Source organism: Diceros bicornis, chromosome X, assembly GCF_020826845.1.
Source record: "Diceros bicornis minor isolate mBicDic1 chromosome X, mDicBic1.mat.cur, whole genome shotgun sequence".
NCBI classification, from domain to species: Eukaryota; Metazoa; Chordata; class Mammalia; order Perissodactyla; family Rhinocerotidae; genus Diceros; species Diceros bicornis.
This window is the reverse complement of record NC_080781.1, coordinates 135,112,471-135,135,965: the sequence shown is the minus strand read 5'-3', so window position 1 is coordinate 135,135,965 and position 23,495 is coordinate 135,112,471. Positions and strand designations below refer to the sequence as shown.

Below are 23,495 nucleotides of genomic sequence, written 5' to 3'. Positions count from 1 at the left end.
TATGGTTATTGAGTGCAGATGAAAGCTGACCTATGAGAGACAGGAGAGTGAGTCTTTATCCCACTGCAGCAGATTCCCTGTCCACCAACTTTAGGTCTGTTACCGAGAAAATGGAATTCGCCTCTTGAGACATCAGTGTTTCCACGGAGATAACTGAGTTAAAAGGTTGTGCTACAACATTGTTCTAGGCCATCGTCTTTGGGCTCAATGCTAATTCCAAGAAATATACATATGTCACAGTTGAGAATTAGGCCTGGTCAGTTATTCCTAAGTCCTTTGTTCTTATAACAAACAGTCAAAGGGTAAGAATGTGTTCTGTCTTATTAATTAGGGAGGATTGACATTTAAATACAAGTTTTTCCTATTGATAAGGCGACAAATAGGATTTTTAAAAAAATGTATTAGAATGGGGGCTGGCCCGGTGGTGTAGTGGTTAAGTGTGTGCCCTCTGCTTCGGCGGCCCAGGGTTCGCGGGTTCGGATCTGGGCACGCACCAATGCACCGCTTATCAAGCCATGCTGTGGCGGCATCCCATATAAAGCAGAGGAAGATGGGCACAGATGTTAGCCCAGGGCCAATCTTCCTCAGCAAAAAGAGGAGGATTGGCATCGGATGTTAGCTCAGAGCTAATCTTCCTCACAAAAAAAAATGTATCAGAATGACAGTGACTTCAAAATGATCAAAATAGCAACCCCAATTTCCCTTGAGTACTGTAATATCAACACTCTACTCCCACAGATCTCTTTAAGTAAAATGCAAAAACTTTCCTTAAAAGTAAATCCCCATATTTCTAGGCCCCAAAGGGTAGATAGATAAGGCATTAAGATAGCTCGGATTAAAACAAAAATCAAAAAAAGCCAAGGTGGGGAGTAACAGAGAATTTCAGTTCAAGTCTGATAATGACATAATCTTTGGTTTCTGATAGTGAACTAGTCTCGATCTTTTATAAACTGGAGACAAATCATATTGTATTCATAGTCCAAACAAAAGGATAGGAGATTGGTTTTAAGAAATCACAGTGCATAAGATAGGAAAAAGAGACTTGAGTTTGAAGTCTGGCTCTTCCATTGGCTCCTTGGGCAACCCTAGGCAAGTAATCCTGTTTAGCAAAGGCCCCATCTCCCCACCCCTAGAATGCAGGACTTGGACTGGCCAGGAGTCAGCAAACTTCAGCTCAGGTCAGTTTTTGCATGGGCTTCAAGCTAAGAATATCTTTTATATTTTAAAAGGGTTGAAAAAACAAAACACAAAGAAGAATGTATGACAGAGATCCTACTGTCCCACAAAGCCTAAAATATTTGCTATCTGGCCCTTTACAGAAAAAAGGTTGCTTACCCTTGTACTCGACTGACCATTCAAAGTCACCCGAGATACCTGCGAGTCCCAACCTTCTGGGACCCAGCCTTCAGAGATCATCTTACAGTGGGATTTGGGGTAGAACCCAAAGATCCACATTTTTAAAAAGGCCTCCCAGGTTACCCTGATGCATATCTAGGTGTCAGAACCACTGGTACAGATGACTTCCAAACCCCTTCTAGCTCTTTCTAGGATTGGGCATTATTCCACAGATTGTAGTCTTTTGATACTCAACACCTGGAAAGCAAATTTTCTTGCCAGAAAGTTTATTGTGTTGTTTGCAGAATGATTATCTCACTGTATTTGGACGCCAACTTTACCATGTGTTGGATAATCTTAGCTAAGTTACCCAACTCTTCTTATCCTCAGGCCTCCCATCTATAAAATGGGGGTGCCACTGTCCCTCTCTGAGGATTAAATGCAAAGGACCTAGCACATGTTTGGACTGACGCAGATGCTCAGTAAATGGTGACTACTATAACTGAGTACACTGTATCATTACATCTCCGCCACTCACTGTGCCAAACCAAAATGTTGGGCTGCTACCTCTGAAAACTATCTAAGCAGAAGTTAGAAAGGTTGTTAGAGGTAAGAACACATCCTGTTCACAGAGGGCAAGATCTCTTGTATTTCTCCTTCCTGTCACGGGGTGAAGGTGTCTAGCTGGTAACACATCACATGAAGGGACACCAGGAGCAGACTGGGGCAAAAACTGAAAAGTGTGAAATTTTATCTATAAAGTTTTCTTCCTACTCAGTCAAGCTAACAAAATGACCAGTTCAAGCCCCCACACTTGATGACAACAGCAGGTCCCTTTCATAGCAACTATTTCCCCAGGCAGTTTGGGAAAGCTTGATCACAAGGGAAGAACCATGCCAGGGCCTTAGATGAACAGGGGTCTTTGATTTTTTTTTTAAACCCACATTAACTTTTTATTATCATTCAACACTAATATGCCTTTTTTCGCTTAAGAAAGTACTGAATCTCTTACTTTACAAGTAATATCTAGACCATAGGAATTTTCTCCTCTACTTGTCGCGCCTCCCATTTTTTCAATTCTTGAGATCACACCCAGAGGAACATCAAGTATTAGAGCAGAATCCTGTAATGAACAAAAATACAAAAGTCAATATTTCTGTCAGTTTAATTAAGATGTCAAAAACATAAAAAACAACCATATGCTTTCCGGGAATTTTTACCTTGGCCCTTGTACCACTTTTTATGAACAAAAATATGATATAGATCACACATGAAAGAGCAAGCATTAAGATAGTCAGTTATGCAACCAAAATGCATCCCCAAACATCTGCCATTCTGCACTGCCTACAGAATAAAGACTAAACACCCAGGGTCACAATTCAAGGGCCCTGTGATGTCGTTTCCAGCCTGTCTCTGCAGGCTGCTCTCCCACAACATTCTGCACTCCAACTAAGTGAATGCCTTCACCGTTCTTCAAACATTTCGTCTAAAATCAAGCCTCTGTGCTTTGTGCATGGTATTCCCTTTGCCTAGGATGATCTATCTCTCCCAACTACCAAAATTCTCCCCATGGCTTAAGCTCTGGCTCAGCAAGCATCACCTCTAACGAAGCCCTGCTTCCCAATTAGATCAGACAGAATTCATCACTTCCTCCTCGGAAGTTCTACAACACTCGATGTAGACTGCTGTTACCCCACTTGGTTCACTCTGACTTGTCTTGAATTTACATGTCTGTATTCCCCCACTAGAAACCAAGCATCTGGAAGTAGTGCCTATTTTAGGCATGGGTGCATTTCCCAAAGGAGAAGGGCCTGAATGCCTCACAGTGCTTCTCCATTGTTCCTTATGCAATGTTGGGTGTCAGGGGTCCACGAGACTGCTGGTATGATGGAATCACGGTAGTGAAGTCACATCGCAATCATCGTAATGAGATAACAGCAGCTGCTAGGTACGGAATACCTCGTCTGTGCCAGGTACCGCCACAGGGGCTTTGCACGCGTCATCTAATTTTATCCTCACAAACATTCCAAACGTAGGTGAAGTAGTCTCATTTCCTGACGTGGCAACCAAGTCTTTAAAAAGCTTCAGTAACTTGTTTATGAAACATGGGGAAGGGTTGAGATTCAAGCCAAGGTCTGGGAACACACATCAAAAGGCCCACAAAAATGGTCCTACTCTTTCACTCCATAACTGCACTCCTAAGAATTTATCTTATAGCTATCGTGCAACAGGAGGAAAAGCTATATGCATGAAGATGGTCGATGGAGCCAGAGGTGGACATCAGGGTAGAGAAAAGCATAGTTAGTCCACTCAATGGAACAGACATGCAGCTACTAGAATAATTATAGTATATTATATATTCCCATATATATAATATGGGAAAATAAATTCAAGTGGAAAGAAGCAGCATACAAAATACACTGTGACTACAATAATATATATCTTCATATGGACAAAGACAGGAAGGGCTACACAAATTTTTTTTAATATTTTCTTTAATGCTGTTTTAGATGATCTTGATAATAAAGGAAAACCTTAAAAGGTGCTTATTGAATTTTTGTTCTTTAAAAGGTGTCCTTTTGGGGGATACAAATAAAGTTACTTTTTCTTTTACTTTAAATCCTTCTGCTTAAAATACACTATAAAAAAACTAAGCATTTCTTCATAAAATATAAATATAGCTCATGGGCATTCTAGAAATTCAAAAAGTATTAAGACTGTGGTGCATCCATGCCATGGAATACTGCTCAGCTACAAAAATGAATGAACTATGAATACACACAGGAAACAACCTGGAAGGATCTCATGAGCATCACGCTGAGCGGATAAAGCCAATCTCAAAAGGTCAAGTGCTGTATGATTCCATTTATAACATTCTTGAAATGACAAAATTGTAGAGATGGAGAATAGAGAAGTGGTTGCCAGGGGTTGAGTAGAAGGAGGCTGTGGCTATAAAGGGGCAGCATGAGGGAGTTCTTTTGTGGTGAAAGAACAGTTGCATATCTTGCTTGTTGGTGGTGGTTACATGAATTTATACATGGATCAAATGGCACAGAATTGTATGCAAAAACATGAAAAATGAGTGCATGAAAAAACTGGTGAAATTCAAGTACAGTCAGTGTTAGTTAACTGTCCTGTGCCGATCAACTTCCTCACTTTGATAAAGCAGTACAGTTATCAGAGAAGTTGGGTGATGCATACGTAGGATCTCTCTGTACTATTTTTCCAAGTTCTTGAGAGTTCATAACTATTTCAAAATAAAAAGTTAAAAAAGCATAAGAGTATGGTTATCATGGTGTCTAGAAAAGAGCACAAGCTCTTAAGTTGGACAAAATTGGTTCAAATTTTAGATTTGACATTTATTAGCCGGATGACTTTGGCAAGTTATTGTATCTCTCAGCAACATTTACCTGTAGAGATGATTAGAGATAATGGATTTAAAAGTAGCTGGCATGGTGCCTGTCGCATGGTAGCTAAAAAACCATGAAGTTATTATTATTATTATAGCAGAGAATATCCTAGTATTTGGAAGACACAACTGTGCTCTACAAATATAGTGGATCGGTTTGCTCTAGCAAGCAGCAGTCTTTCGGTTGGTACCTATAAGGAGGCATTTTTTAGCTGTTGCCATGGGGTGAAGACACCTCACTACGTGACTGAAATCCAAATACCTAGAGAGAAAAAAGACACTACTCAATAACTGTGTACATATATAGCTGCATACTATAATATATTTACTTCTCAATACAATCTAGGTATTAAAAACATACTATCAAGCAGTCTGTTATTATGCTTAGATTATATTGAGATTTATGAGTGCCTGGTTCAATTGTATTCCTAAATGTCAAACTTAGATCTAAAAATACATAGACTACACACTAAATAAAAGTCTGACATTCTAATATCAACATGGAAGCAAGAATTAAAAAAAAAAAGCAGAAGAATTAAAAATGAGATGAGGGGCCAGCCCAGTGGCATAGTGGTTAAATTCTCACGCTCTGCTTTGGCGGCCCGGGGTTTGCAGGTTCGGATCCTGGGCGCGGACCTACACACCACTTATCAAGCCATGCTGTGGTGGCATTCCATGTAAGGTAGAGGAAGACGGGCACAGACGTTAGCCCAGGGCCAATGTTCCTCAGCAAAAAGAGGTGGATTGGCAACAGATGTTAGTTCAGGGCTAATATTCCTCACAAAAAAGAAAAGAAAAAGTGAGATGAGACCTTGCTGTTCTTTGTCTCTGAATAGAATAAATTCTATAGCTCTGATTGCCCTGACCCAACACAAAACAGAAAATGGGACACTGAGGAGAACCAGCCAGCTCCTGACCAAAGGCACCCACAGTGTAATGAGGCTACTTGCCACATTCTCCCGAATGACAAGTTCAAGATCAGATAACCCAGCAAGCCAAACTGGAAGATCCAGGAATAGGAAAATTAGCTTAACTCTCTAGAAACCTGAGCCATCACTATCTAAATATCATTTATATTTAAGGATTCTCAAAGGTCCATTCTAACTCAAAATTCTGTGCCTCTGTACCTCTAAGTTTCTAAAATAGTTGAGAAGTAAATATAACAAATAATCTAAAAAGATGTATTCATTCACTGTCTCTCTAGAGTGTATACTGAGTAACAGAAATTGTACTGGATGCTAGGGACCACAGAGATAAATAAGATGTGGACCATGCCCTCACAGAGCTCAGGGAGTCTGGGAGATAAGACACGTGTACCTGAATAGCCACAATGCTAGGTTGCAAGTGCCAAGAGCCGTAAGACACAGATTAGTGGTTACTAGAGGGGAAGGGGGCTGGGGCTCGGCAAAAGGGGCAAAGGGGCACATATATATGGTGACGAATAAAAATTAGACTACGGGTGGTGAGCACAATGCAGTCTATACAGAAATTGATAAATAATAATGTACACCTGAAATTACACAACATTATAAACCTTTATGATTTCAATAAAATAACTGAAAAAAAAAATCCAGACAAAGTGGAATGAGAGGTCAGAGGAGGGCAAGACAATTTCCTATTGATTGGGTCACATGAAGGTTCTGTGGCAATGGCAACATCAAAGGTGATCCTTAAAGGATGGAATAATAGCAGTTGCAGATTGGTCTTCCGAAAACAAGTAACAGTGACATCAGCTACACATGTGGGAAAGCATGGGGGATTTTATAAAGAAAACAGTGGGCCAGGTTTAAGATAGGTAGCAGGGGAATTCCCTGGGGAGTACCCCAGGGCTAGGATCAGGGTGGCTGGGATCCACGGAATGCGTTTTGAGAAGAGGAACCCAATGACAGAATGGTGCTTTATGAAGAGTCATCTAGCAGCACTGAGCACTTGGCACTAACAAGGAGAGGGCTACGCCTACTCCTTAGAATTCTAGAAACTAATGTTTTAGTGCAAGTGAGAGGCTATGAGGATCTGAAAGTGGAGAGTGACAAAGTGGAAAGCATAAAGCAGATGAGCCAAGGGGGAAAAATCAAAAATGACTCAGATTTAGGCCCAAGTGTCTGGGACAATGGTGGCCCCACCAAGAGATGTGAAGAACACAGGAGGGAATTTTGGAGAAAGATTAACATTGTCAATTTTAGATACACTGGGTTTGAGGTTATGACAAATTAATCAAGTACAGATATCTAGGAGGCAGCTGGAAATACAGAACTGGAAGAGATCCCAAGGGCTTCTCAAACTCAAAATGTCCAGAACAAAACACATGCTGTTTCTCTCCCCAAACTGCACCTTCCTATCTCAGTGGCTGACGCTCCACCTGCCCAGTTACGAAAGCTGGAAACCTAGGAGTCATCCTTGACATCCCTTCTCTGTTATCCTTAATCCAATCTCTCATTTTTACCTCTTGAATCAATCTCAAATCTGTCAACCTCCCTCCAACTCCACCAGCAACTTCTCTGGACCACTGGAATAGGCACAGTGGTCTCTGCATCTACTGCTGCTCCTCTTACAATCTGCTCTCCACACAGAAGCCTGAGTGATCTTTTAAAAAGTAAATCAGATGTTATCATTCCTCTGCTTAAGCCACTTCTGAAGCTTCTCACTGCTCAACTCTCAAAACCTAAATCCTTAACAGGGTCTACAAACCTAGGTCATTTGGCCACCCTTACCTCATCACTTACCCTTCTCCCTGCCCCCAACCCAGCGACACTGTCATCTTTTCAGGTTCCCTTTGGTCTCAGGGCCTCTAAAATGCTGTTCTCTCAGCTTATTCTCTCCAACTCAGCCCCTGCCAAGTACCTAGGTAATCCTATTCATTCTTCAGACCACAGGTCAAGCACCATTTTCTCAGGATAATTTCCCAGTCTCCTCAGACTACTGTACTCCTGTACTACTCCCATGCAACACTTATCACAGCCTGTTGTTATATACTGGTGTGATTATCTAATTAACATCTGTCAGTCCCATCAGAACTAAAGCTTCATGAGGGAGAGACTGTCTGCTGTGAGCACCACTATATCCTCATGCCTGGCACAGTGCCTGACACACAGCAGGCTCTCAAATAGTCAATGAATGAAGAATGAAAGATCAGAACTGGAGCTACAGAATTGGAAAGCAAGTGACAACTGAGAAAGAAGAAGGTGAGGACAGAACCCTGGGGCAAATATACATTTAGGAGGTAGGAAGAAAAAAATGAAGTGCGATAAAGGCAAAAGGCAAAAGTGGGAGAAGAGCCAAGAATGCACAAAGAAAGTGACAAAGAAGGCAGGAGTACTCAACAATACCGATGGTTGCAGAGAAGCTAAGAAGTTGAGGAATCAACCAAGGCCACTGGAATTGAGCAGTGAAAGAGTAGTTCCAATAGGGAATAGAAGCCAGACCACAAGAAGTGAAGGAGTTAATGGTCCGGAAGTGGAAGCAGCAAGTGTAGACTAATTTTAAAGAAGTCTGGCAAAGAAGGGGAAGAAAGAGGATAGAAGTATCAGGGGCTAGCAGGGATTCAAGAAGGTGTTTTAAAATAAAGAGACTTGAACAGAGCTGCGGGGAAGAGGGGCATGAAAACCACAAATGTCAGACCAGAACAACTGATGGGGCACTCAGGCTCCAGAGGAGTCAACGGAGAAAGGAGCAAGGCTCAAATAGAGGGCCTTGCTTTGCGAAAGAAGATGTCTAGTTCCTTCCTCTCAGATGGGAGAGGAGGAGGAAAGGATGGTGAAAACAGACATCATCGGGTCTTTATGAGAATTGAGGGAATTTATGGGAGCTCAGCAAGGATGACTTTGAACTTTTCAACAGAGCAAGAGACAGGCCAGTAAAAGAACATGGAAAGTTTGTCACTGATGTAGAGGGGATGTAATGAGAGGTCAGTCTGAGATTAAAGGAATTGACAAAGCAGCAATGAGACCCTTTCTGTGGTCTGAAAGCCTGAAGTCAGAGTGGAACCAATTAATTAAATTCATTACTAGACTTTCAACATCAAGGCTCAGTAGCCCACAGACCCTCCAGTTTGGGGACTGGCAAACTAGGAGTGGGAACAGAGGCGAAGAAACCTAGATTATCAGAAGGAAGTGTTTTTTCTTTTTTAACCTGAAAACAGCATTCACTTTGTAGCAGCAATATAAAAAGATGATTTAAGACTGAAGTTTAAAAGAATACCTAATAGTACAGATCCTATGTTCTTCCTTACAGACACACTGGGATGGTTTATTATAGTCTTTTTAGCTTATTTCACCTCCTTTAAAATGAAAAGAAGTGCCAAATCCACTAAACAGAAGGACCTAAAAAAGAACAATCTTGAATAGTTTCCAATGTGTTTTCTTGAAAAGAAAAACACTACAGGAATCCTCTTTGTTCATGCTTGTAATGAAGTGGGCGGGCTTTCCCTCTGGGGAAGAATTATAGGTCTGGCTTTGAAATGTCCGCAATAGCAGATAAACTGTGCCTCCCCTCCGGGTGGTGTCCAAGGCTTACAGCTCCAACTGCAGACAATTAGAGCGATTATGGAACCTAAGTGCTGCCATACTCGTCAGATGCCCAGCTCCTGGGTGGCAGGATACCTGGCACCTGTCGGAAGCCCATTTCAGAACTGGCTATTTGAGAGACAGAATCTGATGGACATGTCAGTCATCCATGCATCTCGATTCTCCAAGTCCTGTCTCTGCACTGGTAAACCATCAAAAAGCAAAGTAAATAGATTCCGTTACTCTAGGCCCTCACCTTTACTGTGTAAAAGTTAATATGTGTTCTCTCTTTATAGAGGGCCTTCAAGAATCTTTGGGTGATGCTCTGCCTGAGGTATTGAATCACCATGTTCCTATCTTTTAGAGAAAACCCTAACAACAAATTTCTCCTTGAATTTAATCCAGGAAGAACATACTGTTTCTGACTTATCCTCAGAAAATGAAAACTGTATACACAGCTCGTTTCTCATCGCGTCAGCAGTCCTAATCCTAGGACCAAATTATACTGCCCAAGGGTTATCATCTGCTCAGTTGGAAGGCTTAAAAGCCTCCATTCCTTTAGCTTCCTACACATCTCCTGTACTTCGTTCTATTTTAAAAAGGGGTGTATGGAATGAAGGGGAGTGAGAATTACCAACTTTCAGATGGTGATTACCTCTGGAGTGAAGGGGGGGATGGGATTTCTTCAGCTGAGTGGGGGATCCACAGATGTTTATTTTATTCTTTATCTTAACTTTCTATCTTAAATATTTCAAAATAACTTTTAAAGGGGAGGTGAATGGTAGGGTTGGGGTAGAGATGAATATGTATTCTAGGCAGAGAAAATGGCCTGAAGAAAGTCCAGAGGGGAGAAAGCATAGGGCTTGTTTAGGCAACAGTGAGCAGTGCCCCTGAGCCAGAGCGTGGAGGGATGCACAGGAGAGAGGTGAGAAGACTGGGGATGAGCCAGCTGTAGAGGACCAGGAATACCGGCTAAGGAACTGGAAATGAGGAAGGAAAGGGCCAATCTGAATTTCTGAGCAGAAGAATGATAAGATTGTAAGACTATCTCAAGAAGCTAGAGAGAGTGGAGCGGGAGAGGCTACTGCACTAGCCTGGGAGACAGATGAGACCTTGGACTAGGGTGGGGCAATTGGACTAGAAAGGGCAGGCAAATGTGAAGAAGACTGCAGAGGAGATGGTAGGAGGGGGAGAGAGGTGACTCCAGGGTGACAGGAAGAAAAGTAGCACCATCAAGAGAAACAAGGACACCAAAAGAAGGAACTGGGGAGGGAAAAAGAGCTGAAAAAGTTCGGCTTGGCCATGCATCTGAGATGCTAGGTGGAAAATCGAGGGATCTCCAGCAGGCAGTAAGAAATGAGAAAGTAGGGGCGGAAGAAAGGTCAGCACTAGAAAACAAAGACTACGGAACGGGCAGGGGTAACATCCGCTTTGTCTACCAGTCAGTTGTCGTTGGATGGGATGAGAGCAAGTGGGACAGGGTTCAGGGAAGTCTAAGGAGCTTTGTTAACACACGATGTTAGCAGTAGAGAAGAGACTGAAGCCAAGGGGGCAGATGAAGCCATGGGGAGAAGGGATAGACAGAAGTGTGCTGAGGCCTGGCAGCTAGAGAATCTTCCACCACGAGGTGGAAGGAGAAGCAAGAGAGACACCGATCAGACTCACGCCTCCACAGAATCTGTTCTCACGGGGGCTCCCAGTGACCTCCCGATGGCCACCCTCCACGCCTCTGTTCATTCTTTATCTTACTGAACCCTGCAACATTTCACTCCATGGTTCGCTCCCTTCCTTCCCAAGATTTTTCTCTTCTACTGACTTCTACCACAGCCTTCTCTTAGGAGATTTTCCACTGCTCTGATTGCTGCTTCGTTTTCTTCTCCACCGGCTCTTCTTTCTCACCCCAGCACAGAAACATGTTCATGTCCCCCAGGGTTCTCTCCTCAGCCCTCATCTCTTTTTTTGGTCACATACTTGTCTGAGGTAATCTCATATACTGATACGCTAATAACTTCGGAAGCTTCAGAGTCACGTTTCCAACTGCTCTGACACAGTACCACCGAGTAGTTGTATAGTTGAAGTCCACACATTCAGACTTATTTCCCCAAGGGCTTATCTCCAACATATCCCTTCTCCCGTGAAGTCTATTTTGATGAATAGGAGCAGCTCCAACCATTCAAGCAAAAAAAAAAAAATCACAGGAATCATTTTCAACTCGAGTCTCAACTTGAGGAATCATTGTCAACTCCCACCTCCAAATGCCCACCAAAATCCTCCTGAATCTCTCAGGATATTTCCTCCTTTCTATCACAACTATGACTGTAGGCCCTTAATGCTTACCTTGAAAACTAAAATAACTTCCTAGTTGGTCTCCCTGCCTCCAGTCTCTCCCTCCCTTAATCCACCACAACCCGACTTTTCTTCCTGAAATACACATCTGATATGTCATTCTCCATGTAACGTGCATACCGCTCAACTGCGACTTACAAGAATCTTGAGGCTGGCTATTCTTCCAGCCTCAACTCCTCCCATTCCCCACTCCTCCCTCTGTGATCACTCAGCCATTTCCATGGTATACGGTGTTTTTTCATATTGTTATACACGCAATATGGAAACTCTCTACCTGATACGCTCCTCCCACTCTCCCTCCTGTCCAGGAAATTGTTAACCATTCTTTGAGACTCAGTTCAAGTATCACCTCCTCTATAAAGAGTTCTGACTCATCACACGGTTAATCATCCTCTCCCTTGTAACGTCACAGCATTATGCAACCACTGCAAGCTCTGCCATATTACATCGCAATTACTCGTCTCCCTAACATTCACCTAGCACAGTGTCAGATTCACCGCAGTGCTCACTGGATGTTTCTGGAATAAAGACATGAAAGCATGAATGAGCAAAGGGTTAATGTGTCTTTCTCATCCTCTATGGCACTCAAACCCAAAGTGTTCCTGGAAACAGTCTTCCCCATGGTAGTCTACCAGATTACAGAGTATTACATGCCTAAAGTAGCCCCTACTGTAGTCACGAGATTGACCCCAAGCCAAATTCCTGAGCACTCCCAAGGTCAAAAGGTAGCTACAGGATTTCTAAACTCCAGAAGCAATCTTGGTATTCAAGACGCCATGATTCAGTAGGGCCCATGCTGTGGTCAAACCACAGTGAAGAGGCCTGTTCCCTCCCAAGTTCACTCACTGGATACACTTTTACTGAGCACCTACTATCTACTGGACACTGTGCTAGCTAGGCATGGAGGACCAAAAGGACTCAAATTAGTTAAGGCCACAGACATGGCAGCAAATAAACAAGAGAGAATTCCTTCATTCAACACAGTCTGACTGAGTACCTCCAACGTGCCAGACTCCGTCCCAAGTGCTGAGAGTTCACAGTGAACAGACAGATGAGTATCCCTGTCCTCAGACAGACAAGGAACGAGAAGCAGCAGTGCAATATATAAAATAGGAGATAGCGGCAAGGGCCCAGGAGAAACAAACAAACATGGAAGGGGGAGAGGAAGTGTTGGGAGGGGTATTACAAGCTTAGAGAGGGCAGCCAGGGAAGGTTTCACAGCAGTAAGTGTTAACAGAGAGTGAAAAAGGGCTATGGGGACACAAAGAGGGAGGGAGTCCTTTGAGGGAAGCTGGAGAAGGCTCCAGACAGGACATGATTTCTGAGGTGGGTTCTGAAGGACAAAGAGTGGCTTCTGCAAGGGCAGCCAGGAGCAGGGAGAACAGCATATGAGGGGGTACAGAGGCATGGAAGGGCCTCACATGCTAGGAAAGGGAAGGGGCATTGCATAGTTCGAGAATGGGATGGGGAGAAGTGGTATGAGCTGAAGCTGGAGAAATCAGAAGGATTTTTATGCCACATAAAGGAGAGTGGATTTTATTCTGTGGGCAATAGGGGGCCAACAAGAGTTTTAGGCCTGAGAAGTAAGCTGGTCAGCCTAGTTCTATGGAGGATCACTCTGGAGGCAGCGTGCAGGGCAGAGTGGAGGGAGAAGACCATGAAGGAGGGCCAGGTGGAAGAAGGCCACCGTGACAATCTAAGGAAATGACCACTGTGCTTCTACTGCCCTGGGGAACAGGAGCAGGGAACCTGCCCTCGCCACCTCATGAAACGTGACAACTGACTCCTGAGTCAGCTGCACTCTCACTGCAGTATTTACATACCTGAAACCAACAGGGTCCACTTCAAAATGCCAGTGAGATGACAGCTCTTTGTCAAACACACAGAAAATCATTCACATTTTGCAGCAGAATCCACAATTAATGTTCTTGTTTAGGACTTTAAGTAAGAAACACTAGATGACTATGTTTTTAGGCTTCTGCATAACCACTTAAGTGGCTTTCTTTATATATGATGTTTTCTGCCATTAGCTGCTTGCTTTTATACTTGGACTAAATGTTGTGGCCAAGTGGTCAAAATGTTTATGTAAAACTTAGTGGAAGAAGAAAAAAGTTAGTAGTCAGTGTCAAATGGGCATTTTATTCACTCATTCAGTGCTAATCCCCACCTTCTAGAGTGCCATATGAAAGCAAAATAAATAAAGCTTGCTAAGTGCTCTCCCAATTATAAAAGTAATACATGCTTATTCCAAGCGGAAGGAAGAAAACAAAGCATGCATAATTCCACTCTCCAGATATCCCAAGTACTTTAAAACTTGTGGTGTATTTCCTTCCGGCCTCTTTTCTACAGATAGCTTTTGTTTATTTTAAGTAGGTAAGATCACACAATATACACAATCTTGTCACTGCAGCACAGTTTAAATATTATTTCCCCAGTTCCATCCCAAAATGGAACTGGGCATGTATGCCTGGTCAACAAGCCAAGTGTCTCTGAGGTGAAAGGCACCATAACATTTGCTTTAATTCTAATTTTTGATGATTCTTGCATATATTAGCATAAATCTCTCAATCTGTCCCAATTTGACCCTTGGGAGCTGTACAGAGTGAGTCAAACCCCTCCTCCACAGAAGGCACTTTATATATTCCAACGTAGCTCTGTCTCCCTTCAGTCTTTTGTTTCTTCAGACGAAACGGCAATATTTATTTTGATCATCGCTTATATTGCAGCCCCTTCACTAGCCTGGTTCCCTCTGTCTGAACTCTCTCTAACTTGTCAACATCCCTCTAAAAAGTAGCACCTGGATTTGAACACAGCACTTCAGAGTGCCATTTTGTCTCATTTTGAAGCCTTCAGCATCTCATTTTGTCTGGGTGTTACATTATACTTTTGTTAGTTCAGCCTACAGGTATATTAACTTTTTAATCAATCATGTCCAATTACTGGACCAAATAAGCTTGGGTCCCTCCATGCTTTATTGATACAACTGGTTTTTAGTAAGTAAATGTTATCTACGCTAAACTTCATATTATTAGTTTCACTCCAATATCCTAGCCCACCCATTAAGATCATTTCAAACCTGGATTATGTCATCCAGCACGTTGGCTAGTTGGGTGTTTTTCACATATTGGACACGCCTGCTTTCTATGTGCTCATCTGCACTGCAATAGAAACACTGGAGAGGAAGGGCCCCACACAGCAAGACATTAGCGACCACCCTTCCTGGTTGGGATCAAGCTTTTAACACACAGTCTATAACTCCACCTAAGCGTACTGCCATCATTCTCACCCATGTTTCTTTGTCAGGGTCTGTCAAATGCCTTGAGTCAATCGAGACAATGTGTCAATAACACCCCCAATGGTTTCTTTCTTTCTTAGGTACTTAAAAATCATCTGTTTAAATGATTAATTCTAGAATTGTTGCCAAGGGTTGACATCTAGCTCACTGCTGTTAATTTCCAGAATCTTCTTTTGCATTCTTAAAAACTAGAACATTTGTTCAGCTCCAGTCTTACTTAGAAGCCTGAAGATATTCACATAAATAAAATGCCCAATCTCAGAACGCTGTGATTCTATGAACACTAGATAAGTGGGCTCCCACAGCTAAGGCATTAGGAGCAATAAATAGCATTTTTCAGAATTTGGACACAATAATGAACATAATTTTAAAAAAATCAAAAGATGAAAACTAATCTAGATTAGAACTGTTCTGAAGAAATTGTGGCATAAAAGCAATAAAACAAAAGCCAGATTCCCCCAACGGTCTCAACATTTCCTGTGGATAAGCTGCAGTAGGCTATTCTTCCATGTACCCTGGACCGATTTATTCCCCCTTCATCCATCTCATCAAAACACAGCTGCCTCTTCAGGCTGGCCTGTGGGCAACCCATCACATCTACCATAGCAGTCAGCCACAGCAGCTATTTACTCATTCTTTCCCTTCTGGAGCATCTCATGTCCATCTCATTCTTCCATCAGTAGAATATTCTGTGAAATGCTGTGGAAAACATTTCATGGTTGTGGAATGAAAAGCTAGAGTGGCACTAAGACACACTATACTCATCCTAGTTCTAAACTGCTACCTAGTGCTTTGTAATTGAACATGTGGAAAGTTCTAGAGCAGTGGGTCTTTATGAGGGATTCAATCAGCATCCTCCTCTGTGATGTCTTAAAAATTATAGCTGTACCTGGACTACAGGCCTGGACATTGTGATGCAGTGCATCTAGGGCATCTGTAGTATTTGTTAAGCTCCATATGTGGTTCTCATCTGTGTTTCTGGTAAAGAACCACTGTTCTACACCTAACTAACCTCTCCAAACTAGCACACGGGTACAGTTACCAGCTCCTCCCCACTATTATGAGGGACAAAACTTATTTTTTAAATTTATTCTATTCCTACACATATAGGTGTTAGTGTTAAATGAGCTTTGCATAAGCCAAAAATTAAGAGTTGAGAAGCAAATGTACCCCCATGTTAATCTGATCCACAGTCAGTCTTGCAAGGTAGAAGAGCAACAATTTAGCATTATCTTTAACAGTTAGGGTCATCTTTATGGTCTTAGATTCTACTTACCGTTTCCAAACTTCTTAAATAAAGACGATAATTTGTGATGTAAACTCTTCCCTTAATGGGGCCATTGAAAGGACATATGTAAATAACTTCTTTCTCTATTAAGATAAAAAAAGTACCCTAAAATAATGGAAATATATACCAAGATACACAACAAATGGCACTAATTTAATATAAACTATTTGGCTAAGAATAACTATAATAAAAAAATCACTGAAAAGGTTGAAAGCAAGCACTGGCAATGTTTCTACATTGCCATGCTAGGTTGGGTGGGGCTGCGGGGGAACTAGTGGGGCCACATGTTACCTCCAGGCACTAGTGGTACTTCCCTGAGCTTGCCCACACTGCTGTCACTATCTGGGGCAAGGTGAGAACGGCTGGAAAGCAGAAGTGAATGAGAAGTGAACTACCCTGGGGTGGTCGGAAAGGTAAGTATTGGGCTACTTCAACCAGAAGATGGCAATTCTTGTAGGACAGTCTCACGGACTAACCATCAGATAGGGCTTGAGGTCTGCCAACCTCTAATCACACAACAACAGAGATGTTTTTAATAAATAAATGTCAGCAGTAGAAATGTTTCTATAGTCTATTTTCTCTCGTTTAAAAGTCCAGAGAAGAGTTCAGCTAGATTCATTTCAAACATTTAAGTGACATAAAACAGATGGCCAAGAGAATAATACCTCTTTGGTAGACTCAAACATAAGGAGAAACTAAATCAGGAAACTTAATTTATTATAAGAAAAATATATCTTTTTCTCATCTTTCAAGGATGTCCTTGAATGTGTTAATGGCTTTCAAATTTTTTTTTAATAATTTTGAAATCCCTTTCTCCTCAGATGCTAAATGAAAAATACCCAGTAAGGCTACTTCATGCTAATTCAATCACTGACTACCTCGCTCAAGGTTCTAGAACTGATACCGGGCACCAAAACTTTATATATGAAGACCACCAAAAGTAAGCTATCCTCTGCTTTTAACCAGAAATTGGGATGGACAAATGCCACTGGTTTCCTTTTCAAGACTAGGATCACATGTGCAAGTCTGTGGACGTGGAATAGTTACTCATGGTGCATGGCTAACTAATTCACAAAGGCACCATATTTATGACCTTAATCTAATTAGCACCATGCTTTAGCCATTTAAGCTAAACAACCCAGAACTTAGTCAATAAACTGAAAGGTTTTGTGAAATGATGGTAACTGCATCATCACCAAATACATGGGAATCTGAGAGGAGGTTGTGGACTCTAATGTAAAATGTGAATGTCCACAACATCAGCACTTGGCCTGGAAGCTGTCAGATGCTTCTATTCTTAAGCCAGAATGAACTGGTCCTTCCAAAGTAAATACTTTCCTCTTCGTATGAATTTATCACGAAAAAATAAGTCAACAATCAAAATGTTACATCAATATTACTAACATCAGTTATCTGGCAAATGAAAGTTATTTTAAACCAGTATGGTCTCCTAAATTCCAAAGAAGAGAATACTTAGACTTGAAGCCTTTAAGTTGATCATTTTGAAGCATACATGATAGACTAGAAAACGTTAATATCATTTTGTTCTTATAACCTCAAACCATGAGAGCTTATAGGTCCAATAAGAGACTTTCAAGAGATAACCCACATGTTTTTTTTCCCAAAATAATTCTCAGTCTTTGGTACAGAGTAAAAATTATCCCTATCCTGGAGAGCATGAAGCTCTTGAAAGAACTCTTTGATGAAGAAACTAATGCAGAGAGTTCTCTCTCTGTTAACACTTTTAAACAAAGCTAGCCTATTTGTCTAAATCTGACTTCTAAAGAGCAAGAGGGATTGAAGCCATCTGATCCCGCTGGACCTCTCATCAAGTTATGCAAATCCTAACTTCATAGGATCCTTACCAGTAACACGAGTTTCTCCTGGAAGTTGAGGAACAGCTTCACTGAGATCCCAATTAACTCCATCCCTAGAACTCTGGAAATGAAACAGTAGCATCAGAAGTAACAACATTAAATTTCCACAGGTTTTTAAGCAACCTGGAACACAATCAACCAAAATACACTTTTTGAAGAAAAGAATTAGAGAGATATTTACCATTATAGAATATTGGCACGGAAAAGTTACACTAAAAAATACAACTTAGCATCAACATTCATTAGGTGTGTTAACTTTTTCTGTAAATAACGTTAGCATGCTTTTCAATAATATTAATTTTTAAACACCCCTTCCAAGCACTTTACAGTTAACAGCATTCAGGAAAGTGCTAAAAAGTAAATATTAAGTGTATTCTATATATATATATATATATATATATATATATATATATATATATATATATATATACTGTGGCTGCTTTCTTTTACATTAAATATTTAGTCATCTTTTGTTAAGAGTAGGAATGAAAACTTCATTTCAATGGGGTCTTAACTGAGCAACAGTAATTACAGAATCTTCTTACAATGCCAGACAATAACTGTTATTACGAATTGGGTCTCCCATTTTACTAAGATCCTTCCTCATGTAGGTAATGAGTTACGAAGAAACAGAGGTCTGTCATTGAGCTTATGAGCAGACAAGGGCTGCAGGAATCATCTACACAAATTCTTCACGTTTCTTTCCTAGGTCTCTAGGCCTCTCGGCTTTAGAGGTATTCCCAGGCATGTGCCTCATTCAACGGCTGCAGCGGCTGTGCCAGGGAGGCAGCGTCTTACCCACCAAAACCCACAGGTGGTTCTAAGAGGCTAATCTGCCATAGCTGGCTGTCATGACTTGGATGCCTGGTAAAGCTGTCTTTCAATCTATTCAGCTGCCCTGGTGCATCCATACCAATGGCACACTGCCTGTGTCCACTGCAGGATGGTTGAGGCACACCATTCACACCTGTTTGGGCAAAAGGCTGTTTCGGTATTACTTTTCATTCTTTTTTTTTCTAGTTGTTTTCCAAAGTCACACTGCAACCATTTCATGTGTGAAGTTAGTAATACTTCCCTCAAAGGGGTTGTGTGACTACTAAGGGAAACAAAAGGCACAAGCACATTTTTGTGAATTATCAAGGGCTATGCAAATGTAAAGTATTATGAAACAAGAGAAATGCAAAGTGTGTATTTAGGTAAGATAGAAGCTGTCAAACAGTCGTGCTTTGCTGGATTTTTAATGGTTTTATCTTTTTTATTCAGGCACAAAATGAAAATTCCTAGCTGGTTTTCAATGTTTTAGTGCTTGCAAGCTAAGCATTTTAACTAGGAAGGCAAGACAAATCGTTCCTAGCAAGGAATGCCTTCCTCAATGAGGAGCAAAACCACACACCTTATATAAATGATAAGACTGGAAAGAAATTACCATCCTCCTTTAACACAGCCTCTCACTAACAAAAACCAAGTATAACCAGCAAATTTAATATTCAGTATACCTTTTAAACACCACAGTTCTGGGTCAGGAGAAGAAAGCATAATTGAACCACAAAATAAGGGAAACGAATGTTTGATTAACCCAGGATAAGATGGGATTAACACAGGATATACTTTCTATTAATGTTACACAGGGACTTATAATTACCTTCTTCAAGTTACTCGTGTTTAGAACTGATTCTTGTACCATAACAATACTAAAATACCATAAAAACTTATGAAATCTTGGGGACGAAAAAGGTCCTTGTAAACATGATCAAGGCAGAAAATATAAAGGAAAAGATTGATAGATGTGATTACATAAAAAATTTAAACCTCTGGAGGAAGATGGGCACAGATGTTAGCCCAGGGCTAGTCTTCCTCAGCCAAAAGAGGAGGATTGGCATGGATGTTAGCTCAGAGCTGATCTTCCTCACAAAACAACAAAAAAAGTTGGGGCCCGCCCTGTGGCATAGCAGCCAAGCACACGCACTTCGCTGCTGGCGGCCGGGGTTCATATCCCGGTCGCGCACTGATGCACCGCTTGTCAGGCCATGCTTTGGCAGCGTGGAGGATTGGCAGATGTTAGCTCAGGGCTGATCTTCCTCACACACACACAAAAAATTTAAACCTCTGTATTTCAAAATCAAAACATCATAAGTATAATTAAAAGGCCAACAATAACCTAGGAAGAGGACTTGTAATGTATATTATAAAGTGTTGATTATGATAATATATATAAAGAATACTTATAAATCAATAGAAAAGAAGCCTTCCAAATTCCCCAAAAGGCAAATAGGCAAAGGACACCAACAGCCACTTCACAAAAGAAATACAAATGGATAATAAATAAACTCACTTTTTTAAAAAGGTCACCGTCATTAGTAATCAGGGACACTAGTGGCTCCTCCTGACTGCTTGGGCAGACCTACAAGCTGCTGGTGGGAGTGTACGTTAACCTTTGCTGGGGGATAACACGTATCAAAACCCTTACAGAGCCATGAAGAAAGCTAATTCTAAATTCATCCCTTCCTTTCAATATACGTCCCCAAATCTCCCCCTAATTACAGAATTTTCCCCTCGGTATTTTGAACCATTTTCTGCTAATGTTGTATTTGTTTTGTTCATACAACAATTTTATCATCATAATTAGAAAATAACACCAATATTTAGGAAGGTGTAACAGCCTGCTCAGGGGGCCTCGGCCTTCCAATACCTCTTTCTGAAAGCTTTCGGTGGGTGAGGGATTGCCTAGTTTCTTAAATGTAATGTCTGGTAGGAGTTCACAAGACAGAGGTTCTCAAAGATGAAATTACATGAAAGGATTTACAAATGTAAAACTCACTTTAACATATATCAGGCATTCTGTCTTTTCCGGAACAAGGGGGGATAATAAACAAAACAAAATGTATTAAAGAATTTACATTGTGGATGAATAATGAAATTAATAATTCAATAAACTCAAAATGACCACTTAATATTCAAATATGAAAAGAGAAATGCAGAGAAAAATACAGGTAAATCTGAAAACTCAACTTACCCTCTTAATAGACTCATTCTCCAAGGAGTGTGAATTATATTTAGAAGTTGGTGCGGAAGCCATACTGGAAACTCTACCGAGAAAGACAACATTCAATATCAACTGAATTTGTATGCAATTTCAAACATAGGTGACATCTGAAATTTAAATATTGCAATTGAGAACAAACAGTACTACACTTTCTAGGCACTATTTCCGCAGTCTCCAGTGGGAATGAGACACACAAAGGAACAACCACAGCACAGGTCATGTGCAAGAGCTCCGATAAAGGTGCAGGGAACTATGGAAGAACAGAATAGGGCAGCCAAGTACACATGGGGGAGCTCAGCGAAAGACACCACATGTACTCTCAGAATTTGGATTCAGAACATTCCAGTTGTCATCTGAAAAATCTTAATGTTTATTAATTGTGCAACAGGCCTCAAACTTCCACACTTCTTAATTTTTTAAGATAATTTAGAGGCAGCCAAGCAGAATGATAAAAAGGGTAGACAATTGAACCCACACAATTTTCCCCTTTAAGAATTCTGTTTTCTCCAAATTAAGGCAACTTAAAGCAGCATCGATTTGATGGAAATAAAATTAGTAAGATTTGACTTAATCAGTATTTTCTAAGGAAAGTATATACTTCATTTAAATAATGCATATTCATCACAATTCAGACATAAATGAAAGCATCATATTCAGAACATATACAATATTTTAACGTAAGGTTTTATTTAGACTTGTGAAGATTACAGCAATAACAGGAAACTAAGTAATGCTTTGGTTATTTTATTTATCAAAGTTAATGGCAGAGAGAGCTGTATGAAGTCACTGAGAAGTAAACCACATCCAATTCAACAAGCTGATTGTGGATACCCGTGGGATCTTTTTGCCAAGCTCATTAAAAGAACCACCACTCACTAAGAAAACCCAGCATGGAGAATATTAACACACCTCAGCACAAAACCTAGGGATTTGATAGCTGCGCAGTGCTGGTCCCTGTTCTTAAATAAGGCCTGAAAGAGGTGACGAAGATGCAGATACGGTAACCACTGAGATGAAGAGGCAAAGAGATGGCCAGGTGGGGACAATCTTACAAGATAAGGACTGCTGGGCTTGCCCTACAAGAGTTCAGCTCTCCAAGGGCAAGGCTGAGGTTCCATTTGGGTCACGGCTCTATCCTGGCACACAGATGGCACTCATAACTATTTATGAGTGAATGGATGATTATGTGCAAAATACACAATTTTGTGAAACATCATGGTGGAGTGAGCTCGCATATTGGTTCACCAAATCCCAGAACACTGGAACTAGGGAACTACCACTGGAGCTTCAAAATGAACAATTAGGGCAAAATAAAATATTCTTTATAGAAAGGGATACTAAACTTAAAAAAATACTAAGAGGTAGCACGACCTAAAATTAGAAATAATTTTTAAAAGATTAATAGATGATAACTCTAAAATGAATTAAATTCAGACAAAACAGCCTTGAAAAACCTCTCTAACCTTAAGTTCGAATTCAAGCAAAATAACCCACTATTCTCAGAGACAGCAGAATGGATGAGATGGACTAGATAGAGCAAGTCAGATGTTTATGCTCTGAAATTATTCTATTGGCTAAACAAAATAATATATTTGGGAGATTTTCGTCAGTAACAGATATAAAATTACTTTTTAGTAATCAGATACTGTGATATTTAAAAAATTTTAATAATATGTCAATGTTTTCAAACAAAAGTTAAATTATTCTGTCAAGTCAATATAAGAAATTAAGATGCTGGGTTATACAGTCAACTCAGTCTTCATCTTCCTGTTCCTATTTATAAAGCATAAAAGAAAGATGAGTCTTCCTGTTTTCTTCAATCCTCTTTTAAAAACTTCGATTTAAAATGAACTAAATATAACAGAGGAAAGTCCTCATTTTCCCCTTAATTACCTTATTGACATATAACTGCTACACTATACAACTCATCCTTTTCAAGTATACAATTTCAGGTTTTTAGGATATTCACAGAGTTGTGCAACCATCACCACAATCAATTTTAGCACATTTTCATCACCCCAAAGAGAAACCTCGTAGCCATTAGTAGTCACTCACCACTCCCCATTCCCCTAGCCCCTAAGCTACCATGCATTTGCTTTCTATCTGTATCGATTTGCCCACTGTGGGCATTTCATATAAACAGAATCATATAATACGCAGTCATTATGTCTAAAGCCCCCATTTTTAGAGTTACACTAGAAACTGCTACTATTAGAAGTTGGATTGCGTACAAATCTGAGAAATCCAGGGGACCAGGTAACATGGGTCAGTTCCACAATGAGGTTCACTTTAAAAATCCCATCAGTGACCCTCTCTTTGTTGAACGGTCCCAATTGATCCCTGAAATGTACAGAAGCCAGAACAGCGTGATGCTGGAGAGCACAGAGTTGGAGCCGACTC

General features: G+C 40.8%; 1 protein-coding gene across 5 annotated transcripts in view; it reads right to left on the bottom strand.

Moving 5' to 3' along the window:
• Window positions 1-23,495, bottom strand: part of MTM1 (myotubularin 1) — a 104,155-nt gene that overhangs the window by 60,883 nt on the left and 19,777 nt on the right. For 4 of the 5 annotated variants that reach the window (XM_058534880.1, XM_058534883.1, XM_058534882.1 and 1 more), the window contains exons 2-5: window positions 21,066-21,138; window positions 18,041-18,113; window positions 16,164-16,258; window positions 2,348-2,458 (exon numbers count right to left, since the gene is read on the bottom strand). In XM_058534880.1, coding sequence (XP_058390863.1) covers window positions 2,348-2,458; window positions 16,164-16,258; window positions 18,041-18,113; window positions 21,066-21,128 — 342 coding nt within the window. In that variant the 5' untranslated portion in view covers window positions 21,129-21,138. The remainder of the gene's footprint in view (window positions 1-2,347; window positions 2,459-16,163; window positions 16,259-18,040; window positions 18,114-21,065; window positions 21,139-23,495) is intronic. The other variant, XM_058534884.1, reaches the window with a different exon arrangement.